Source organism: Micromys minutus, assembly GCF_963924665.1.
Source record: "Micromys minutus genome assembly, chromosome: 6".
Lineage (NCBI taxonomy): Eukaryota > Metazoa > Chordata > Mammalia > Rodentia > Muridae > Micromys > Micromys minutus.
In genome coordinates this window covers 41,269,765-41,292,873 of record NC_137975.1, presented here as the reverse complement: position 1 = coordinate 41,292,873, position 23,109 = coordinate 41,269,765, and the positions used below count along the sequence as shown (strand labels likewise).

The 23,109-nt window shown below is 37.5% G+C and overlaps 1 protein-coding gene across 1 annotated transcript in view; it reads left to right on the top strand.

The window, feature by feature from the left end:
• The window catches only part of GPR158 (G protein-coupled receptor 158), a gene marked incomplete at both ends in the record, with an annotated part of 357,084 nt that overhangs the window by 164,535 nt on the left and 169,440 nt on the right, over nucleotides 1-23,109 (top strand). Inside the window, one exon of the mRNA XM_080917650.1 lies at nucleotides 12,132-12,234. Within this exon, the coding sequence (XP_080773776.1) occupies nucleotides 12,132-12,234 (103 nt within the window). The remainder of the gene's footprint in view (nucleotides 1-12,131; nucleotides 12,235-23,109) is intronic.

The following is a 23,109-nucleotide window of genomic DNA, read 5'->3' as shown; positions in this document are numbered from 1 at the left end:
GTCCTTCTCTCTGTGGAACAGGGCCCTAGGCAATGTCCAGACTTGACACATGCTGACTGTGTGGCTTTGAAAGACTTTAGCATTCTGCACTCTGGTTAGATTTTCAAAGAAGAAATAGTAGTGGACCTGCTGTGGGGTGAGCTAGGACTAGTACTGCACTTAGAACAGTGTTTGGCATACAGTAAATGCACATATGTCCGAGACCAGCTCGGACTCTCAATAGGTCCACTGGAACTGGAGCAAGAAAAAGACAAGTTAGTTAAAGCTGCAATATGACTTCGGCCAGCATTGAGGTTAAAACCTCTTGGCTGACGCGAAACCTTTTTTTATTTGTCCTCTTTTAAATCATTTTAATTACATGCAAAATGGTAACAACAGTTCAGGTACAGGGATCAAACCAGTTAACAATCTTGGAGGTCAGGTGAAAAGGTCAGAGACAAAATGGATACTGCTGTGCCCACATTTCAAAATCCACCCTGCCCTAAACTGCATTTCTAAGGATGCCTGGAGCATTAAATATGAATGTTCTTCCCTATGCAGCATTCTGAATGGCCCTGCCCCATACTTCAGATGTAGATGTACTTCCTTACAGCCTTATTCTTAGAGCCTGCCTAGAGCTACAGATGTAGATGTGCTTCCTTATAGCCCTTACAGGGTGTAGCACAGAGGCCAGATTCCTGCCTTGGCTCGCCCCAAAATGTCTTGGGATAATATTAATTTTACTCCGCCATCAACTGTCCAGAGGTGCCAAAACAGCTCTCCACACACATAGAACGTTAACTATTTGGGCTTTTAGTTTACACAATATTATTTATCATCTTTGTTACTTTTACGTCACACGCTTGGTAAGCAAACCACACTATATGCAAGCAATTATGACCATAGCAAGCCGAGGACTGCTCACGTATAGAGGTATAGTCCCTTCTAAGATTAATGTCTGATAGCTGGTAGCTCAAAGCTGTAAAAGCTAAGCATAAGGACCCCAAAACACTTAGTGTTGGAGAAAATCTCTAGAAGCCTCCAGGAGCTGCAGAGCTTATTAAAGTATGTCAGTACAATTCACATCCACAGCTCAGTGGTTTGGAATCATAAAGAATACATGCATACGATCAAGTCAGAGAAGACAGGAAATGGTTTGCATTTTAGAAAATGTCAAAGCAAAGCTGAAAATAAATAAAAAGACCAAGCATAAACACAAGGGCATTTAATATCCATTCTTGGGAAGATTTGGGGTTATCTAAATATTATTTTGCTTAATTGTTTTGCTTCCTCTTATGTACCAAATTAGTTTTTTTTTTTTCCAGAATAATGTGAAGATGTGATTTGGACATATAAGTATCATTTCTGTTAAATGCCGAATGAGACTTATACAAACATCATTTTGGCTTTCACCTTAGCCATTACCATGCTTAGTAATTCTTATGTAGAGAAACCTGCACATCCGCCCAGCTGGCCATGCTTACTCTGTGGTTCTGGGGACCAGGAGTTGACAGTCTGACTTGCGAATTATGTCACATATCAACCACTTGCACTGGGATCCATAATATACACTTCCAGGAGAAAGAAGGAACACTTTGTTCTAGACCACTTAAAACACATTGAAATGCATTAAATGTAACCATTTTATTCTACTTGAGTGAAATAGTCGGGCAGTGTTAGATCTGTTCACAGCATTGTATTAACAGATCACTAGATAGCTTTCATCTTACAAATTGAATCTATGCCACCAAAGAAATCCATGTTTCCTGTCTTCCCTTTGGGTACTGGCAGCTACTAGCCTGCTTTTTATTCCTGAGAGTTTACTTCTGTCATGTGTGTGAGTGGAATCATACAGTGTGTATCATTTTGTCACTGGGTACTTTCAATGCTGTAACATCCTCGTGTTTCAACCATGTTGTGGCAAATCACAGCATTTCCTTTTTTTCTAGTCTGAATTTCACCCCATTGTTTCTACATAATACTCCTTGTTACCTATTTATCTATTGATGGATATTTGGGTGAACACCACTGTGAACATGGGCTTACAAATGCTTCATCAAGAATTCATTTTTGATGCCTTTGTCTACATATGATTTCAAGTCTAGTAGGATTCCAAGATAATATAATTTAACCTTTTATTCCTACAGAAAAGTTCATTTGTTTTCTGTAGTGGCTGTTTAGCATCTCTTCTAGGCCCCGCCACACAGTTACCTGGCAACAGCCAGGTGTGCCTTACTCACTATAAAAGGGGCTGCTTGCCTCCTCCTCACTTTCTTGCTCTTGCTCTCTTCCTCTCTTTTCCCTGTCTCCTTCTCATTCCCCTCATGACTGGCCTCTACTCCCTCCCCTCTTTCTCTCTGCCTTTCTCTGTCTCTACTACCCCCTCAACTCCCTCTATTTTATACTATACTGTCTGTGACTGGTACCTCAGGGGCAAGAGATGCCTGTGCTTGGGCCTTTCAGAGGCACCCCCTTCCCCAGCACCATATGGTGCCTCTACCAAACATATCTCTGGCTTATTTTTTGTTTTTGATAAAACACAACAGTGGCTGCCCTGGATTATATCCCTACCAAGAACACACAAGGCTCTAGTTTCTCCTCATCTTCTAAACATGTGACACTATTTGTCAGTGACTTTAATGACGGATAAGTGTTGGTGTCATTACATTTCTCTGGTGATTAGGGATGTTGAACATTATTTCTTCTGCCTGTTGGCTGTTTTCTTATCTTCAGAGAAATATCTATTTCAAATCTTTTGCCAATATTTTTTACTGGATGGCTTAGAGCCTTTTTGTTATTGTAGTTGCTGAATTTTACATATATATATATATACATATATATATATATATGTATATGTTTATACATATATATTCATATTAAATACTTGGTTAGCAAACATTTTCTTTTGTTTTTTAGAAGGCACCTCCATCTTGTGATTGCTTTTATTGCTATACAGTCTTAAGCTGGGTAGAACTCCAGTGTGTCTTTTTAATTTTTCAGCCAGGCTGTAAATTAAAACAAACCTCCAAATCCAATGTCACAAAGTGTTATATATATATATTTTTTTTTTCCTTCTAGAAATTTTGTGGTTATTGGTCATATATTTTGGTCTTAATATTTTAAAACCAAGTTTTGTAAGTTTTAATAAAGGGTTGATTAGTTAAACTTTTTTGCCTGTAAGTACCCACCTTTTCTGGACCATTTGCTAAAGGAATTGCTACCCATGTCAAAGACGACAAAGATGACATCATGTGTGTGGATTTGTTTTCAGCTTTCACCCCAGTCCACTGGACACTGAGTTGGTTCCTGCAGTGCTCCAGCTGCTTCTGCATCACTATGGAGTGTGTTTGGAAATCAGGACAGCACAATCCAGCACTGGAGCACAGCATTACTCTTTGTGATAGGAGAAATGCCACAGACATTTTAGATTTTTTCATTATTTACTAAAAACATTTTGGGGATTTCGATATGTTGGCAGTAAATCTTTCAATGAGTTTAGATGACATAAATATTTTAATGATATTAAACTGCTTAAGCAGGTAGTCTGGTGAATACTAGATGCTAATCTATTTCTTTTCATATTTTGAAATTATAACTACAATATTTCTCCTTTTCCTTTCCCCCCTTTAAGCTCTTCTATATACCCCTCTTTGCTCTTCTTCAAAATCAGGGGTTCATTTTACATTAACTGGCATTATACAAATATATATATATGTATATATATATATATATATATATATATATATATATATATATATATATATAAAACACATTTAGCCCATATAATGTTAGATATTTATATGTATATATAAATATATAAGTACATATAAAATAAATATATTGAACTGATTAATTTATATTTGCAGTTTTAATTATTTTCACTAACTCGTTAATTTTAATTGTAATTATTTTATTCTTTTCGTGTTATTATCTAGATTTTCCTTTCATATTGTTTATATAAAAATAGCCAAATTTATTCTTTAATGACTAATAGACTTCTCTAATGATGCCATATGGTTCTAGGAACATTTTTCATTGAAAGATTTCTGATTACTGATTAAATCTTCTTATAAATTATGGGTCTATTTTGAAATGTAATTTATTCACAAATAAATCTTGGAAGCTAGGAAGGTTTTTACTTTACAGAAAATTCTTGCTGTCTTCATTCATGTTTAGACCTCTCGATGTTCGGGTGCTCCACAGTAAATCTCCACAGCTGGAACAGAACTCAGGGTCTTAGGCAAGCAATGCAAGTACTACAGCCTCAGTTCTTCCATAGTAAAGCTCCAAAGATGGATTGGTGAGGCTCTTCAAGGGGGGCATCTTCACTCAGTAAAAGTCATACTTATATAGACCCTCAGTGTCAAAGGTTACTCCCATAACAGCTGCTCAATAGATGACATGCTGCTTTCCTGTATCCCCTCCTGTGACATCCAGAAGAGGCCCTAGGAAAATTGATGCTTTGACATCTCAAATAAACACTGCCAATGTCTAAAGTAAACAGTTGTATAAGAGTATTGGAATGAGATTTGGAAGGTGTTATCCTGTGTTAACTAAGTGTCTGTTAGTATTCTACATTCTCAAGGAAAAAAAGTAAAACAGACATCTCCTTGATCGCCAAAAGGGGAACATGAGTTGTACAATGTCCATGATATAAGGATTGACCATGTGATTTTCTGATGCTCATTTTTAGGTGGGAGTTGAGCAGAGAAATGATGGTGGTAGATAAAATAGAATGAGGCAAGATGGTTGCAAATTCACAAGACTTACTTGAATATAAGCCAAGCCACTTACACTTGAAGGTGAAGCTACATAGCACATTTAATTTCCATAGACATCGCCATCTCAGAGGCAGAACTGGAACAGGAGGATAGGACAGGTTCATGGATGCTCATTGAGTAAAGGTTGTTTCGCTCAGAACCTAAGGAAATATTGAACATCCTTAGTCATCAGGGAAATGCAAATACAAACAACCCGAGATTCCACCTCATTCCAGTCAGAATGACTAAGATCAAAAACTCAGGTGACAGCAGATGCTGGCAAATGTATGGAGAAAGAGAAGCACACCTCCATTATTGGTAGGAATGCAAGGTGGTACAACCACTCTGGAAATCAGTCTGGATGTTTCTTAGAAAATTGGATATAGCACTACCTGAGGACCCAGCTATACTACTTATGGGCATATACCCAAAAGATGCTCCAATATATGACAAGAACACATACTCCACTATGTTCAAAGCAGCCTTATTTATAATAGCCAGAAGCTGGAAAGAACCCAGATGTCCTTCAACAAAGGAATGGATACAGAAATTGTGTTACATTTATACAATGACTACTACTCAGCTATTAAAAACGATGACTTCATGAAATTGGCAGAAAAAAATGGATGGATCTAAAAAATGTCCTCAGTGAGGTAACTTAGTCACAAATGAACGTGCATGGCATGTACTCACTGATAAGTGGATATTAGGCAGAGACGTTCGAAGACCCATAGTACAATTAACATGCCACATAAAGCTCAAGAGGAATGAAGATCAAAGAGTGGATGCTTCAGTCCTACATAGGAGGGGAAACCAAATAATCAAGGGGAGTAGATGGGTGGAGAAAGTTTGGAGGAAGAGAGGAGGGGGAGGGGGGAAAAGAGGGACAGAATCAGGTTATGAGAAGAAACTGAGGAACTGTATAGAGAGTCAGGAAATTCAAAGAATGTGTGTAGCAATGGGGGATGAGGAACTGTGGGTAGCAACCAGAAAGTCCAGGATGCCAGGAAAGCAAGAGCCTCCCAGGACCCCACAGGAATGACATTAGTGGAAATACTCCACAAAGTGGATGGGGAACCTGTGAAGACCTTCTTTAGAGGTCTGGCATGGCCCCCAGTTGAGGGAAGGGGGCCACTCACCCATCTTCAAAATTTTAACCAGAATTGATCCTGTCTAAAGGAAATACAAGGACAAAGAGTGGACCAGAGACTGAAGGAAAGACCATCCAAAGACTGCCCCACCTGGGGATTAATCCCATTGGCAAACACCAAACCCAGACACTATTGCTGATGGCAGAAGTACTTGCTTACAGGAGCCTGATACGGTGTCTCCTGAGAGGCTCTGCCAGATCCTGACAATACAGATGCCAACCATTGGACTGATCACGGGGACCCCAATGGAGGAGTTAATGAAGGACTAAAGGAGCTGAAATAGCCTTATGTGGCATAAATGGGTAGGGAGGCCCTTGGTCTTGTGAAGGCTTGATGCCTCAGTGTAGAGGGATGCTAGGGCTGTGAGGAAGGAGTGGGTGGGTGAGTGGGGGAGCACCCTCATAGAAGCAGGGTAAGGGTGGATGGGTTAGGGGGTTTGCAGAGGGAATATCGGGAAAGGGGATAACATTTGAAATGTAAATGAATAAAATATCCAATTAAAAATTAAACACACAAAATGTCAAAAAATGTCACTTTTCTCATTGAGATGAATATAAGAACAGAATACAAAAGTTTGAGGTAAGTAAACATTCACGTTGCTATGGTTTCTTTACCAAAATTGGGATTCTCTTTTGTTGTTATTGTTGTTCAAGCATCTTTTTATGTGGCAGTATTTATCTAATTAACTAGATTTTTTTTAAACCTCCAATATTATGTCAGCTTTAAAGTTAGCTTAATAGCTGAAAAATACTTTTGTTGCAATAAGGTTTCAAAATTAGCCCTAAATATTAATAATTGTCCATGAAGTTGCTTTTTCACTGTTGATTAAAAACATCAAGAAATTAGTACTGTTTAATGAACACAGTTAACCTTCAAATTCCAGTAGAGAAAATATTTAAAACACTACAATGTGGGGTTCCGATTTTTGTATTCACAGTATTGCGAGATAGTGAGATTTCATTTGATTGCTCTGCTTAGCTCTGTAATAACAATTTCTTTCAGTACCTGGGCTGCTCTGAGTGTCAGCAAGTCAGGCATATTTCCCCTCCAGAGCATGCTTGACTTTCTAGAGACAATGTGGCTTCTTGGGAAACTTGACTGATGGATTGTCCTTTCTATTGAGAAAGACGTATTAGTCAGTCTGGTAGGAAGCTTCTGGAGTGACACGTGGCAGAAAGAGGACATGCACATTGTTAGCACAGTCAGCTGAGTTGATCAGTGGTCAGTGAGTGATCAAGAAGCCAAGGGACTGATTGCTCATGTTCCTAGTCTCATATCCTTCATTGCCTATGGGAGCTCCATCCGTGACTCAGGCTCACTGGAGCTCACTGCTGTGTGTGTCATCCATATGCAATGTACTTCTACATTACACAGCCTAAACACTTTTCCTCAACACTACACTATTTTGTTGAAGAATTCATGATCTCAAATTTCAAAGAAGTACTTCCATAGTTAGCCTTACTGTTCTGAAGTAATCCTTTCCCCAGTCCACTCAATCAGGCTTTACTGGGTCCATTAATGGCAACTCCACTTAGGATGGTGATGATGATGATGATGATGATGATGATGATGATGATGATTACTATTTAGTATTGGGATCAAACTCATAGCTTTGTGCCTGCTGGGTGAGTGATCTAACATTGGGCCATGTATCTGCCCACCTTGTCTCTTTATTTTGAGACAGTTTCATAGTTGCTCAGACTAGCTTTGAACTTTCTCTGTGATCCAGACAAGACTTGGCCTTGCCATTGTTTTGCCCCAGACTTCCTTGTAGCAGAAATGACAGGTGTGTGGCATGTGACACTCCATTCTTAATGTTTTCCTGGCCGAAAGTTTGTCACTATCATGTTTTCTCTTCTCACCTAGTTGATTAGGATATTTGTGTAGCTCTACTTTTCTCTAAGCATATCTTCATCTTACTAAATGAATGTTCTCACAAATTGAAACAATAATTATGAGTGAGTGACTTGAAAGAAAAGCTTAAATCTACACAGTTATGGCACGATCGAGTCAGAATTCAAATCTCCATTTTATGGCTGACTGTGCACAATATGGCTGTTTGCATAATTCTGACAAGTCTCCAATGTAAATATTGTACTTGCTCTTTTATTTATAAAGCCCAGAAACACAATTTTGCCTATGCTCGAGTTGCCTCAACTATGATTGGATCATTGCAAACAATGTGTAATTGTTTATTAGGTCTTTAGGAGATTTCTCTTTGCTCTAAAGTTACTTTGTAGATACAGGTTATCTGAATTGGGTTGATCAGTGCACATCTGAAATTTTGGTCTTTTGCTGAGCCTGTAACCTATGTCTTGCAGCACTTGAGACCAAACCTTGGGCCTTGTATATTCTTGACAAGTGCTGCACCACCGAGCTATATACCCAGGCCTTTTATTTGAAGCAAGGAATTGCCAACTTAATGAGATTGACCATGAACCCACTAGCCCAGCCCAATCACCAAATATAATTGAATATGTGTATGTATTCAGAGAAAAAAAGGAAAATGGGGGAACCTCATGAAATAATAATGAAGACAATTATAAAAGGGGTCTTGATGAAGTAAAGTATACATGAAGGTCTTTCCAATTTTTTTTTCTCTATCTTTGACTTAGAAAACCCAACTTTACAAACACATTTTACTTACTGAAGTTTTCATGACACATAAGACTGGTCTCAATGCTCATCAGTTTTAATATCAAACTATAAAAGAATTATTGAAATTATTTAGTATTTTCCCTTACAAACCTCTGGTATCAAAAGCCATCTTGTACCTCCTAATTTTAAATGTTTTAACTTTGTCTAATAGATTATAAAGGAAAAAAAGAGGAGGTCAGAATCTTGGTAGAGAGTTTCAATGAAAGAAATAATAGTAAGAGTATTTCATATATCCTTAGAATGCCTGGTTGTCCTGATGCTTAGTTATAGTGCAGTAGCTAGATGTAACAAAGCTGAAGCATTCTAAGCTGCATTTTATTTCTGGGGTGCTTGGTGAGGCACATCTGGACAGCCTCTCTTTTTATGAACATGTAGAATATTTATCTATAAAACAGACTTTATGTACAGAGACTTTGGGATCACTAGTTTATATCGATTATTTTCTTTTATGTTTACATCCTAAAATTTACTTCTTTTTTTTCCTCTCAACAATCTGTGTTAGCTTGACCCAAAGATGAAATATGATGAATATTTAAGATAGAAAAGTGATTTCTGTGTCTGAACTTTTTAAATCTGTCTGTCCACCTACCTACATTTGCTTTGATAGGAACATCTAGTAAGGACTGACTTGTAAAATATTCATATGGTTTTAAGGAGTTCTTAAGGCAGTGAGATGCATTGAGAGATTGAAGTTAAAACCACAATGTCTTCACTAGTGTTTCTGTTGCTGTGAAGAGACACCATGACCACAGCAATTCTTACAAAGGAAAACATTTAATCCAGGCTGGCTTGTAGTTTAGATATTTAATCCATTATTGTCATGGTTGGTTGCTTGATAATGTTATCTTCCCATGAGGTTGCAACCCCTTTCAGCTCCATAGGTCCTTTCTTTAGCAAGCTCATTGGGATCCATGAGTTCAGTCTGACTGTTAGCTGTAGGCATGCTCAGCTGTATCTATATGACTCTGATATAGTCCCTGAAGGGGCATCTCTATCTGGTTCCAGTAAGTACTTTTTGGGATAAGCTATAGTGCTTGGATTTGGTGACTGCATATGTGGTGGATCCCCAGGTGAGGAAGCTTCTGACTGATCTTTTCTTCAATCCCCATTCCTCTATGAGAGTTTTCTTTTCTTTTCTAAGAAGGACTAAAGCATCACCATTTTTGCCCTCCTTTTTGAGTTTCATAATGTCTGTGAATTGTTTCTTGGGTATTGGGTATTCAGAGATTTCTGGAGTTAGTATCCACTTATCAGTGAGTGCATACCATGTGTGTTCTATTGTAACCTCATTCAGCATGATAGTCTCTAGTTCCATCCATTTACCTAAGAATTTCATGAAGTCATTGTTTCTAATAGCTGAGTAGCACACCATTGTGTAAATATACTAAAATGTCTGTATCCATTCATCTGTTGATGGATATCAGGGGTTCTTTCCAGATTCTGGCCATTATAAAAAAGACTGCTATAAACATGGTGGAGCATGTGTTCTTTTTATATGTTAGAGCATCTTTGGGGTATATGCCCAGGAGTGGAATAGATGGGTTTTGCTCATGGATTGGCAGGATCAACATTGTAAAAATGACCATCTTGCCAAAAGCAATCTACAGATTCAATGCAATCCCCATCAAAATTCCAACTCAATTCTTCATAGAGTTGGAAAGAGCAATTTGCAAATTCATCTGGAAAAACAAAAAACCTAGAATAGCAAAACCTATTCTCAAGAATCGAAACACTTCTTGGGGAATCACCATCTCTGATCTCAAGCTATAGTACAAAGCAATTGTGATAAAAATGGCATGGTATTGGTGCAGAGATAGGCAGGTAGATAAATGGAACATAATTGAGGACCCAGAAATGAACAGACAAACCTATGGTCACTTGATCTTTGATAAAGGAGCTAAAAATATACAATGGAAAAAGAATAGCCTCTTCAACAAATGGTGTTGGTTCAACTGGCAGTCAGCATGCAGAAGAATGCAAATCGATTTTTTCCTATCGCCTTGTACAAAGCACAAGTCCAAGTGGATCAAAGATCTTCACATAAAACCAGGTACACTGAAACTATTAGAAGAGAAAGTGGGGAAGAGCTTAGAACACATAGGCATGGGGGACAATTTCCTGAACTGAACACCAATGGCTTATGCTCTAAGAACAAGAATTGACAAATGGGACCTCATGAAACTGCAAAGCTTCTGTAAGGCTAACAACACTGTTAAGAAGACAAAACAGCATCCTACAGATTGGGAAAGCATCTTTACCAGTTCTACATCTCATAGATGGCTAGTATCTGATATATGCAAAAAACGCAGGAAGCTAGACTATAGAGATATATAGACTATAGAGAATCAAATAATCCTATTTAAAAATGGGGTACAGAGCTAAACAAAAGAATTCTCAGCTGAGGAACATCGAATGGCTGAAAATCACCTAAAGAAATGATCAACACTCCTAGTCATAAGGGAAATGCAAATCAAAACAACCCTGAGATTCCACCTCACCCCAGCTAGAATGATTAAGATAAAAAACTCAGGTGCCAGCAGATGCTAGCAAGGATGTGGAGAAGGAGGAACATTCCTCCACTGTTGGTGGGTTGTAAGCTGGTACAACCACTTTGGAAATCAGTCTGGCAGTTCCTCAGAAAATTGGACATAGTACTACCTGTACCCCAATTTTTAATAGGGTTATTTGGTTCTGTGGAGTTTCTTTTCACAAGTTGGAAGGTTAGCTATGTGTCATATTGCTCTTGGTCACCACTCTCTTTATTCTATGTAGCATTGGGTTTTTCTTTAAACATTTTATATAAACTTTACATTTTTCTTTAGTCAGGTGTCCCTTTTCATTATAGATCTGCACTATACTAACACAAATAACCGTATTACACAGTAAATACAAGGCTGCCAAACTCTTCAATTTACCCAAAGGCAATTTTTTTTGGACAAAGGCACGTGCGCGCGCGCGCGCGCACACACACACACACACACACACACACACACACACACACACACTATACCAAAATATTAAGAACTCTAGACCTCATAGTAATAGTCTTATCCTGTGAAACCTTTGATCCAAGCCCACACAGTTCAAATGGCCTTGACCACCACTGTCCTCCATATTCTTATTAGGATATCTCAGTAAGACACACTTAAAGCACTCAGCTGTTTTCTTAATACAAAGTCCACATTCCTTCCAACAATAGTATGTTCCAGCTGGCTGATCTCAAAACCCACCCGATACACTTCCTTCATAATGGTCACACCTACTCCAACAAGGCCACACTTCTAAATAGTACCCTCCTTATGAGCCTATGGGGCCATTTTCTTTTAAGCCACAATAGCGTGTCTTAAACTGAATGTGTGTCCTTTGCCCTTGACAGTGCCCATCAGAGTATATGCTTAGAAAAGAAGCTGTTACATCTAAAAACATCAGCTGGCAAACCTATCTAAACAAAAAGTCGATAAATTAAGTACTTTATTTATAGAAATGTGTTAGTTTTGTCAACATCTACAGTGATAGACATGTGAGTCTTAATGCTGTGAACCACACTGTGATCAATTACATTGCTGTCTTTTCTTCTCCATAGTGTATGCCAATCAAAGGCCTAGGATTCGTGCTCGGAGCCTATCAGTGTGTTTGCAAAGCAGGATTCTATCATCCTCGTGTCTTCTCAGTGAACAACTTTCAGAGTAAGTGCACTTTGCTTCTACACATACACATGCACACTTACAATCATTCAGATTCTTGGATAATAATAAATTTGTGTTGTTAAGCTGCTCACTGATAACTTGTCGAAGTAATAAGGTTAAGCCTCATTGACCACTTAATGGATTGTTATTTGGGTTTGGCATTTTTAGAGTTAGGTGTGGCAGAGCATGAAGACACGTGCTTAGACATATTTTTGGTTGTAAAACATTTGAAAGCCTGAAGGTATTGGAAATCCTGAAGAATATTCTTTAGGGTTCTCTTTTGAGAATTTTTATTAGAAAGTTTCTAACATGTTTTCTGCCCATTTATTTTGCTTATGAATTTGTTTCTATGTCATTTTTCAATAGGGCCTGGAACAGCATCAGTGAACAGCTTAACAACACAATTTTATTATCATCATTCAATTATCATGTTCAGGTTGCCATTTATGGATTAATGGGATCTTCTCAAGATCTCATCAAATTAAAGATGTTGTCAATATGATTGTTGAGGCTGAGGGTAATCCTTTGAAACCTTTCTGATTGTCTGAAGAATTCAGACCTTCACAACTAAAGTCATAAGCTTCCTATTTGGGGGCTGAATGATTCCCTGGAGTTACTATAAACTGGGCACCAAGGTCCACCATTCCTGGCACACACGTTGCCACTCCTTGCCTCCCATCCTGCTCATGTGTCCTTCCCTAACAGAATATAATTGTGGAAATGATTTTGTCTAACATTGTTATACAATGTCTGCAGCTTTCATATTTATAGATCTCTTCATATCCAAAGTGGAGTGATTATACAAGGTTTATACACCAGCAGGAACCTTGGTCATGGTCAACTGTTTACTCAGTTCCTATTCCAGAGAATGTTCGTGTTGCACTGTGAATACTGAGTTTTCTTTTCTCTGTAACATGAAGAATCCTATGTGACCATATTGGCTCGTAGCCAGCTAATGAACATACTACCAGACAATGATGAAAGTAGTTGGTAAAAATGTGGAGGTTTCATAAAAAAATGGATTTGGAAGATGTTAAAATTTTTACATACACCTCTTTCATATAGTGACCCATTATATCTAGCAGACAATATTCAAAGAGTATATTTGAACCTCCATTGTGACAGTTGACCTTTATGAATTTTGGTAGACATTTATAAGTTTGTCAGTAGACTGTTTTCTTCCTCTTAGAAAACATCATTCTTGGGTTGTGAAACCCTTTACTCTTTCTTTTTGGTTCCCTAGTCACATACAACTCTTGCTCTGAGAAATGGGCATAGGCAGAATTGTGGCAGTTCCATCTTTCACATACACATCGTAAGTCCTGAGTGAATGTGTGCTGGGCTCTGTAAGGATAATTTACTCTGTGGCCATAGAAAATATATAATTACCATGGTGATATTTTAGGATGTTGATGCTTTTCTGGTGTGTGTGTGTGTGTGTGTGTGTGTGTGTGTGTGAGAGAGAGAGAGAGAGAGAGAGAGAGAGAAGAGAGAGAGAGAGAGAGAGAGAGAGTGTGTGTGTATAGGCAGCCCAGAGAATGTCATAGCTAGTATAGCATTTCTCACATCTGTGGTCCAGACATAACTCATAATTCAGAACTGAAGGAGAAGGGGTAGGGGGTTAGGCTTAGCTTGTGTTGTGTGAAAGTATTTGGTATTTTGTGTGTGGTTTATTCATATTTGTTCTCAGCTCCCACTGTGTGACTGAAATAAAACATCTAAATATTGTGGGACCAGAGAATGATGGTGCCACTCGCTTACAGCAGCAGCAGAAGAAACCAGCTAACCTTTAACAACTTAGCTTTGTTTAATTTGCATACTCCTACTTTTCCCCTTACTTTAAACACTGTTGTGTTTTTATTTTGAATTCTAGACTGGACCCACTTACTATGGACAAGCTGACTTTGTTTTATTTTTATTAAGAGTCTAACTTTCATGTTGTGCACACTGTTTCCAGAGAGAGGGGCCACAGTCTTCAGAAGGATGGTCTATAGTTGAGTGTAGCTTTGACCTCAGCATATATTTAAACAAAACTGGCTTTACTTAGTGACTGAGAAAGAAGCCAGTTAAGGTAATAATTTGATGCCCATGTTCTAGGCCAAATATATCTTCCTGGATGCCTTGTCAGGTCACATGAAAATCCAACATTTAATCATGTCCTTTCCTAAGGAATAAATTTAACACTTTGACCTAGAAAATTAATATTATCAACCAAGGTCTATGTGAGTATTCATTGTATGTTTTATTATGTATTAGAATATACCACACGATTGCATATTATAATGTGTTAATTTTTAGTGATATTAATTATTAAATGATAGTAATTCAGAAAATTATAGAAGTTGCTTTTATTCTTTAAATTTATATTATGTACAGTTAACACACACACACATTGTGTTGTGTTGACACAACTAGTGATTTAGGTTAGAACTTTGGAGGATGAGTTTTATCAGAAGGATCCACTGGGGCTATAACAATGATGGCCATAGGAAGGACTTAAGAAGGAACACGTAGGAGCTTACATGATTCAGAGGGAAATGATTAGTTGCCTGATAGAAAGAATGAGACCCAGAAACAGAAATTCTGCACTGCAAAGATAATATTCACTGAGTTTATAGTAGAATCCTAGAAAAGGATTTCATATTCCCTTATACAGTCTATGTGCTGTCTGCAGAGGAGATTAATAGTGTGGTCCTAATCTCTTGAAGAAAATGCAAATTTTTAAAAACTCTTTCAATATGTGATACAATATAAAGACCTTTATTTAATCTAAGCACACAGTAGACAGGGGCTTGTAAAGACCAACCAGGGTATGTCTAAATGATGTGATTTGAAACTAGGCTGACAGCCCTGAGGCTTGCATCCAGGCATCATTTCAGGAAACCAGTAGTCATTTGAGCTAATAGGAGGTGACATCTGGAGACAGCAGGATTTCAGAAAAACCAAGTCCTGATGGACAGCTGTCTCCTCAGATCCAGGCTGCTCTCTTCCAGGTTGATGAAATGCAAGCTCACCATGTTCTCAATCTCCCCACCCCCAGTATAGGTTCCATCTTCAAGAGCATCTCTGGTTCATGGGAATGTGCTACCAGCTTTTCAGTTACATTTCCTGTCTTTCATATTGATTTAAGTATGTACCTCCTACCAAATAAATTCCAAGCTACCAATGGCCCGCAGCTGAAGACGGCTCTCTGTACTTTACCAATATTGAGAAGCACATGGTACAGGAGACAGACAAGAAAGAAATTAGAGCCTTGAAAGTGTGTTGTCCAGTGAGAAAAAGAGAAGTTCTTTCCAAAAGGAAAAATGCAGGAATGCTGAGTGCCAAGGCAAAGGCAGTGTCACTGAGCTGAGCCTTTTGCTGTGTAATGAAAGGCTTCTTTGATGAGGGGTGGTAGCTATACTTAACTGTGGGTAGAAGAATAAGCTTTATAATGTAGAAACGGGTTATGATCTAGCAAAGGGGTGGGATGCTAGAAGAGTCTTCTGTTAAATCTATGTCTTCACTAGCCTCAGAGAGGGGCTAGGTTTCCGGTATCAGGCATAGCTTCCCTCCAGTTGAGAGGGTCATAAGTTAATTAGACAGCTTGTGGTTGTCACCAACACTGGAGTACAATTTCTTGCACTTTTATGCATGCCTTGCCACAGTGCTAATTGTCACGGCTCCTTCTTTGGTGTTGCAGCTCGTTGGAACTGTTTAATTGCTCCTCTTCCTTGGCACCTTGCATAGTGTTTTCTGATCCACAGAAACTAGTCTACAGGAAAAGGCTTTCAGGTTAGATCCAGCTCAGCAGTGGTGCCAGTTTCACTATGGACAGGTGCTTATTAATTAATCGACACAGCCTTTGAATAGCTTCTAGGGTTGAATCCTACCTCAAGGATTGAACTGTGTTTGGGCTTTTTTTTTTTTTTTTAGTTAAAGTTCATTTACATCATTGTCAAGTGTGATATCACTTTCTTTTTAGATGCTTTTTTATAAAGATAAAGTGAGATGATAAATAACTACATTCTAACCATAGTGGTTGGCACTCAAAAAAACGCAAAAGCATTTCTGTCAACTTTATTTAAAAGTTTGCATCTTCTCCCTTTTCTTTCACAGTCCACCCATGTTTTTCCTCTTGAACTGGTTTCTGTTCCACCTCCCAGCACAGAAGCTGATTTTCTTATCTCGGTGGTTTTCAAGCTCCCTGCCCTGAATCTGTGATCTGAGGCATAACACTCCAGAACACAAACATATTCCTACTTGCCCACTGCCTGAACATTGCTGTGCCCTCCTCCCACTTCATCTATCTTATTGTTTCTATTATTATATTTTGGTACTCTGCTATTTAGAAATTTACTTACATTCACAGTTATTTCTCAAAAAAAAAAATACAACTGACAGTCATTCACATGTCAGCTCATTGTGTCAGAATATCTGTAACTTACAAAAACCTCAGGGAACATTTTCTTTGCATCTTGCACTCATTTTTCATTTCTGTTTTCTCTTTTCCTATTTGTTTTGTCCTTCTGTGTAAAGATGTATTATTTACACAGGCAAAAAACACAAGGCTCTAAGAAAAAAAGACTCAACATTCAGAATATTAAAATTAAAACTTTCATAATTCAAACTTAGCAAACTTTGATGAGACGCAAGGTATTTAGTCTTTTAAAAGAGATGTATTTATTTTATGCGTACACATAATTTGCTCTAATGTGTGCCTGGTACCTGTGAAGGTTAGAAGAAGGTTCTTGGAACTGCAGTCATGGGTGGCTGTGAACTACCATGTGGGTGTTAGGAACTGAATTCAGGTTCTCAGCAAGAGCAGCAAGTTTTCTAAACTGTTGAGTTTTCTCTCTAGCCATGGTATTGGATCATGTATGGTTTTCAAGGTAAAAACTAACATACAACGAAGAAACTTGTGGCTCACTAACATCTCAAAGCAAGAGTCCCCAGGTTCCAGGGCCAGTTGATGCCCTGTGTCTCTTTTAATGATGCACTGAGAAGGAACAAGCTTCAGGTGTCTGGCATTGATGTCAAGGGTCTGAACTTAGTCATGAGGCAGCAGCAAGGAGACACGCAGGGGTTGTCTATAAAGTTAAGGTATATGGTCAAATATTTGGGGATCCCAAAAGATCTAGGGGTCAAAAAGGTCGAAGAAGGGATGATGGTTGTTCCAGATCAGAGACTGAAAATGTAGCAACAGAGCCCTATACATGCTGTATTTCATCTTGCATGGAAAAATGTAGCTACAAATAGTAGGATTGTGACAAAGGATAGGGGTTTGATAAGGACTGTACAAAGACAATTACAGTGAATGTCTTTTAAATTTTGAACATGTTTTATACAAGAACAGCCTCTCATTAGTACAAACAAACCAAACACTTTGACCAGTAAGTCCCTGGGATCCTCCAATCTCACCCCAACTCTCAAGCTCACAACACTGGGGTTATAGGCATGTACTACCATGCCTCACTTTTATGTGGCTTGAATACATGAATTTAGGTCTTTATGCTTACACAGTGAGCACTTTAGCCACTGAACCATCCATTTCCCAAGACTCAAGAGGATGCAATATTAAAACATTTTATTATAAAATGCTCCATGCTTATTGAGAAAACTTTAGAATGTATAGAAAATTAAAATTTTAAAAGGACTTTCTGACGGTTATAGTTTGCCAGATTCTTTCCACTTTCTGGTTTCTGTAATGTGTTTATTTCTATGGTCTTTCTGAAAATTTGGTATTGTAAGAATTAAGTTAGCAGAAGAAAATAAAATAGACTCAGTTTGCCTCAAAACATCAAAAGCAAACTTTGATTGGTCTGAGATGTTGGTACCTTAAAACCCTCAGTAAATGAGGGTCCTGGAAAATGTACTGAGGGGTCTGAGAACAGCTTTTAAAGTACAGGGTTGGGAGAGGGGTTGCATAGCTTAGCTAGTTCAGAATCTTCTTTGCAAGACAAACTGTTTTTTTAAACTGCAGGATGGGAGAAACGTCAGATAAACTGTTTCTCCCCTCTGGGCAACTCTTATTAAAGTGTCTGTTTTATAACCTCTGGGCTTCAGGGTAAGCACTTAGATCGTCTGTAGATTGAGTGATGGGTTGGCTATTTTCTGAAATTCCAAGGGGGAAGAGGCAGGTTTCTTGAAGCCTTGGGCCTAATTTATGACCATGGTTTTAGGGGGTGAAAATTTTTCTTTAGGTAACATATCCAATGTCAATATCATTTCAAATAGGATGTCAATAAACGCATTGGAAAATGTATTATGCATTGCTTACTAGTCTAGGGTTTATGTGTTTATAAGACTGTGTCTGTAATATATAAATGGATACATAAATTTACATATATATAAAATGTGTATATATCAATGCATGAATTTTTAGCAGTTCCTTGTTCTTCTGTTGTCAAGGTAACAAATTAAAATTAGCAAATAGGTTGCACACTGCTCACACTGACAGTTTGCTTTGACAAGTTTGTTTAGATATGGATATTTTATATTCTTCTAATATCCTATGAATGCAGTGATAACCTTCTTCCAAAATTCTTTTCTGTATTTTCTTCAAGGATCTGTATTTGACATTTTTTAATTTTTAGTTTTTTAGAACATATTCATTTTATTTGGAAGTTTCAAGTCCCATCGTCAAGGGACTCTAAGTTTTACCATAACACATTGGTCTCCTGTACATGGAGAAACTGAGATCTATAAATCAAATATTACCAGCATGGGTTCCCTATATTTGCCTACAAGTGTTAAAGTCATCTGAAATAACATATTCTTGATGCCTTTTTATAGTTTGTGTCTAGCATCTAGAAAAATATTGTTTGAATAAATTCCTAGGCATACATGACTTAAGAACATGAAGAATGGTACGGTGAATGATCAGTTAATTCACACTCATCAGAGAGCACTTGAATCATGAGTAAGCATTTAGTGAGTGTCCAGTGTGTGTAAATATTACACACTGAGTGCTAAGTGTAGAAGGATGCATAAGTCCTGGCCTTATTCTCACAGAACACCAAATGACCATGGGCTTAAGTACCATTAAGTCCAACAATAAGCCTGGTATTTGTTGGTGGCCATATGACTTAGACAAACTGTGTATATTGCATCATCTGAGACTGAAGACATAAGCATAAGTTGATAAATTTGGCTAAGAGGAACTCTATGATAAACTGTTGTTTGTGTCCTACAGAATGCTTTGAGTATGTAAAACATTTTCTTGGGTACTTTTAAATATATTTAGTGTTCTTTGCTTCAAAAAACAAAAAAAAAGCAAAAACCTTAGAGAAATGTGTGATTTCTGTGTGCATATGAATATATTTTTTATTAAAAATGAATACATATTTATTTTGCAGATTTGTGGGCTTCTTTGTGACATTTCTATACAAATGTCCATTACTTGAATTTGCTGACTCTTGATTGTCCCTTTGGTTGACCATGGACCTTTATCCTTATTTCTCTTTCTCCTACTTCATCACTTCTACTTTTCATAGTCTACACATACCAGAGCATATGGGAGATGGCTTGCTGGGTCTAGAGAACATGGGATACACAGCTTGCTGAGTCTAGATTAGGATGACTTTTCTATCCATTCTTTTGAAACTGACACACTTCATCCTTACTGATGAATTATAGTCAACTATGTATGTAGGGCATGTGTTCATTATCCATTCTGTTGATGGAGGCCCAGCCCGATTTCTTAGACTTTAATAGCAGCACAATCAATGTGAATGCATTGACATTTCCTATATTATGATGCCATTGCCTTTGGAGACACACACAGTTGACCTAAAGATTTTTATTGGTTTTTTAAGGCTGTCCTGGAACCCTTCATGTAGATCAGGATGTCCTGGAACTCACAGAGATCCTTTGGCTTTGCCTCCCAAGTACTTGGATTAAATCATGTACCACTATGTCTTGGCTTTTTTTGACCTGAAGATTTTTGATACACAATTGATTCTCAGAAAATTGTGAAAGAGAACTTATATGACATTACTTTATTTGGTTTCTTTGACCCTATCTTTTTTTTAGCATAAAAGTATAAAGCATGGTTGTTTATTTTATAACAAATTTTCTTTTATCAATAAATATTGGAATTGCCATCTGAACAATGAAATTTATAATAATATCAAATAGTATAGAATGGTTTAGATTGTTACTGCTAGTCTTATATCTAATTAGTGTCATTCCAATATCCATAAATTCTTTATTAATTTATTTGTATCTGAGGAGAAAAATGGAGTACATGTGGTACTTTGATCAGCACAAGGAGCATCTCACCATCCAGGAACTGAGTTACAATCTACACAATAAAGAATGAACAGAAGACTGCTTCTTCCACTATTAGTCTCAGTATTTCCTAGTTACTTGAAGTTCTTTGTCTAGGGTTGAGGTTCTATGAGATTTCCTCTTTCCATGTTAGCATGTCTACTGGTGGTGGTGTTATTTAGGCACTCATGTTGATGTGGTATTGCTAACATTTCTAGGATACTCAGCTTCATGGCAAACTTCCTGTTCTTCTGCTGTCTATAGTTTTTCTGCCACATCTTCTGCAAATGTTGCACCTTAGATGCAGGAGCTGTTTTGCACCCCACACTCATTTTTTTCTCTGCAGTTTGATCATTTTTTGTTTTTCTGCAGTGGCCTCAGTCCATTGCAAAACAGTGTATCTTTGAGGAGTAGTGAGACCTATCCTTATCTGTGGGTATAAGAATAAATATTTTGAATGTAGTTGCTATTTGTGCTGACTTAGTAAGGCAGTAGCTGAAAGTTTCCCAAGAATTTCCAAGGTTTCACAAGGCCCAGGTACTTGGCTACATTTCCACTACCAAGAAATCTCCCTCTTGTTTGAGCAGACCTTGAATCTAACTAGAGAACTGTTGGTTACTACCAAGTTACCATATCCACATGTCACCACTACACCCTTAGGATTATTATACTATGCTGTAATTGTGGTTCATAGGCATCACAGCTTGACAGGACCACTGGCTGTTTTCTTTCCTAGAAGCTTGAATGCTACAATTTGGTGCTATGAAAGCCAGTCCTCAGGGAAGAGGCTTCTGCTCAGATCTAGCTCAGATCCTTTGAATACAGTTCTTAATCATATAGAAATAAGCCTTAATCAGTACCATTGAACAATCCTCCATATTCTCCTGCAACTATTGTGTCTTCACTACAGTTTATATTGTGTGACTATTGCAGAAAATCACAACACTACGGAACTGTCACAGAAGGTCTTACTATCCTATTGGGATTCTTCTTTTAAACAAACCAATACACCATGTTGCATCATATTGCTGCCTTAATCTTTTCTGAATTCTGCTTTAAACAGTACTCTATAGTATATAAATAAAAATTTAAAACTACATAATTATTTCAATCAATACTAAAAAGATATTTTAAAATTTCAACATCCCTTCATAATAAAGCTCCAGAAAAATTTAGGAGTAAATGGTTTAAATTTTCATTCTCTTAATAAATATAGTTATTAAGTTAATTTATACTATCAAACCTGTAAAAAATCAAGTATTGACAAAATATATTCATATAGTTTTATGCAAAAATGCTTTTAAAATCTGTACATTTATATCTGTTTTTTAAAATACAGTTGTTAAAAAAAGTCTTGGCTATACCAACTCAACAAGAGAAAGACATAAATGAAATAAAATTAGGAAAAAAAAATTATCTTTCTTTACAACATAATTCTTTACTGGAAAGTCCCTTCTTAAGTCTTCTAGAGAACTCTTGGATATAATAAACACAGAAAAGCATGAGGGCCTAGAACCAATGTAAAAACAGGAACTATCATTTATACCAACAGAGTACTTTCAAGAGAAAGAGATTAGAAAAAATAATCTCATGCAAAAATAACTACAAAAATTAATTATTTAGAAATATATTTAACTAACAAAATGAAAGATGACTTTATTGGTTGGCCTTGTCTCAACTTGACACAAGCTAAAATCATCAGAAAGAAGGAGCCTTAGATGACCAAAGGTCTCCATGAGATTCAGCTCTATGTCATTTTCTCATTCAGTGATCAAAGAAAGAGTGCCCAACCCATTGTGGGTGGTGCCATCTCTGGGCTGGTAGTCCTGGGTTCTATAAGAAAGCAGGCTGGGGTCAGTAAGAAGCATCCCTCTATGTCCTGTGTATCCGGTCCTGCTTCCAGATTCCAGCCCTACTTGAGTTCCTTTCTTGACTCCCTCCAATGATAGAGTATGATCTGGAAGTGAAAGCTGAATAAATCCTTTGCTTCCCAACTTGCCTTTTAGTTATGGTGTTTCATCACAGCAATAGTTACCCTAACTAATACAACTCCCATAGTGGAAAGTTCAAGATATTGACAAAGAAAACCATTGATACTAGAAAATGGAAAGAAATTCTCCCGAGTTGGCAGAATTAATATCGTGAAAATGATTATAATACCAAGATTAATTTGCAGGTTTAAAGCCATTCATAACCTGTCAAAATTCTGATGTCATATTTTACTGGTTTAGGGAAAGCAATGTAAGAATTCACATGGAACCACAAAAGACCGCGGATGATCAAAGCAGTCCAAAAAGAGTAAGAAGAGTACTGGCTGCACCAGAACACATGATCTCAAATTACATTACAAGGGATATGGATAAAGAAGCCTGGTGTTGTTACAAAAATAGGCAGATAGACCAATGGAGTAGAATAGAGAACCCAGAAATAAATAAAGCTGTGTACACCTGGGGATTGGAAACGTAGACAAAAACATACATTGGAAAAAGATACCCAGCTCAACAAACAGGTCTTGCCTTTTGCCTTGCATAAAATCTATTCCAAATGGACCAAAGACTCTAAAAACTGTGATACTGAACTTTTAGAAGAAAATGTAGGATATAGCCTTTGATGTTACAAGGCAGT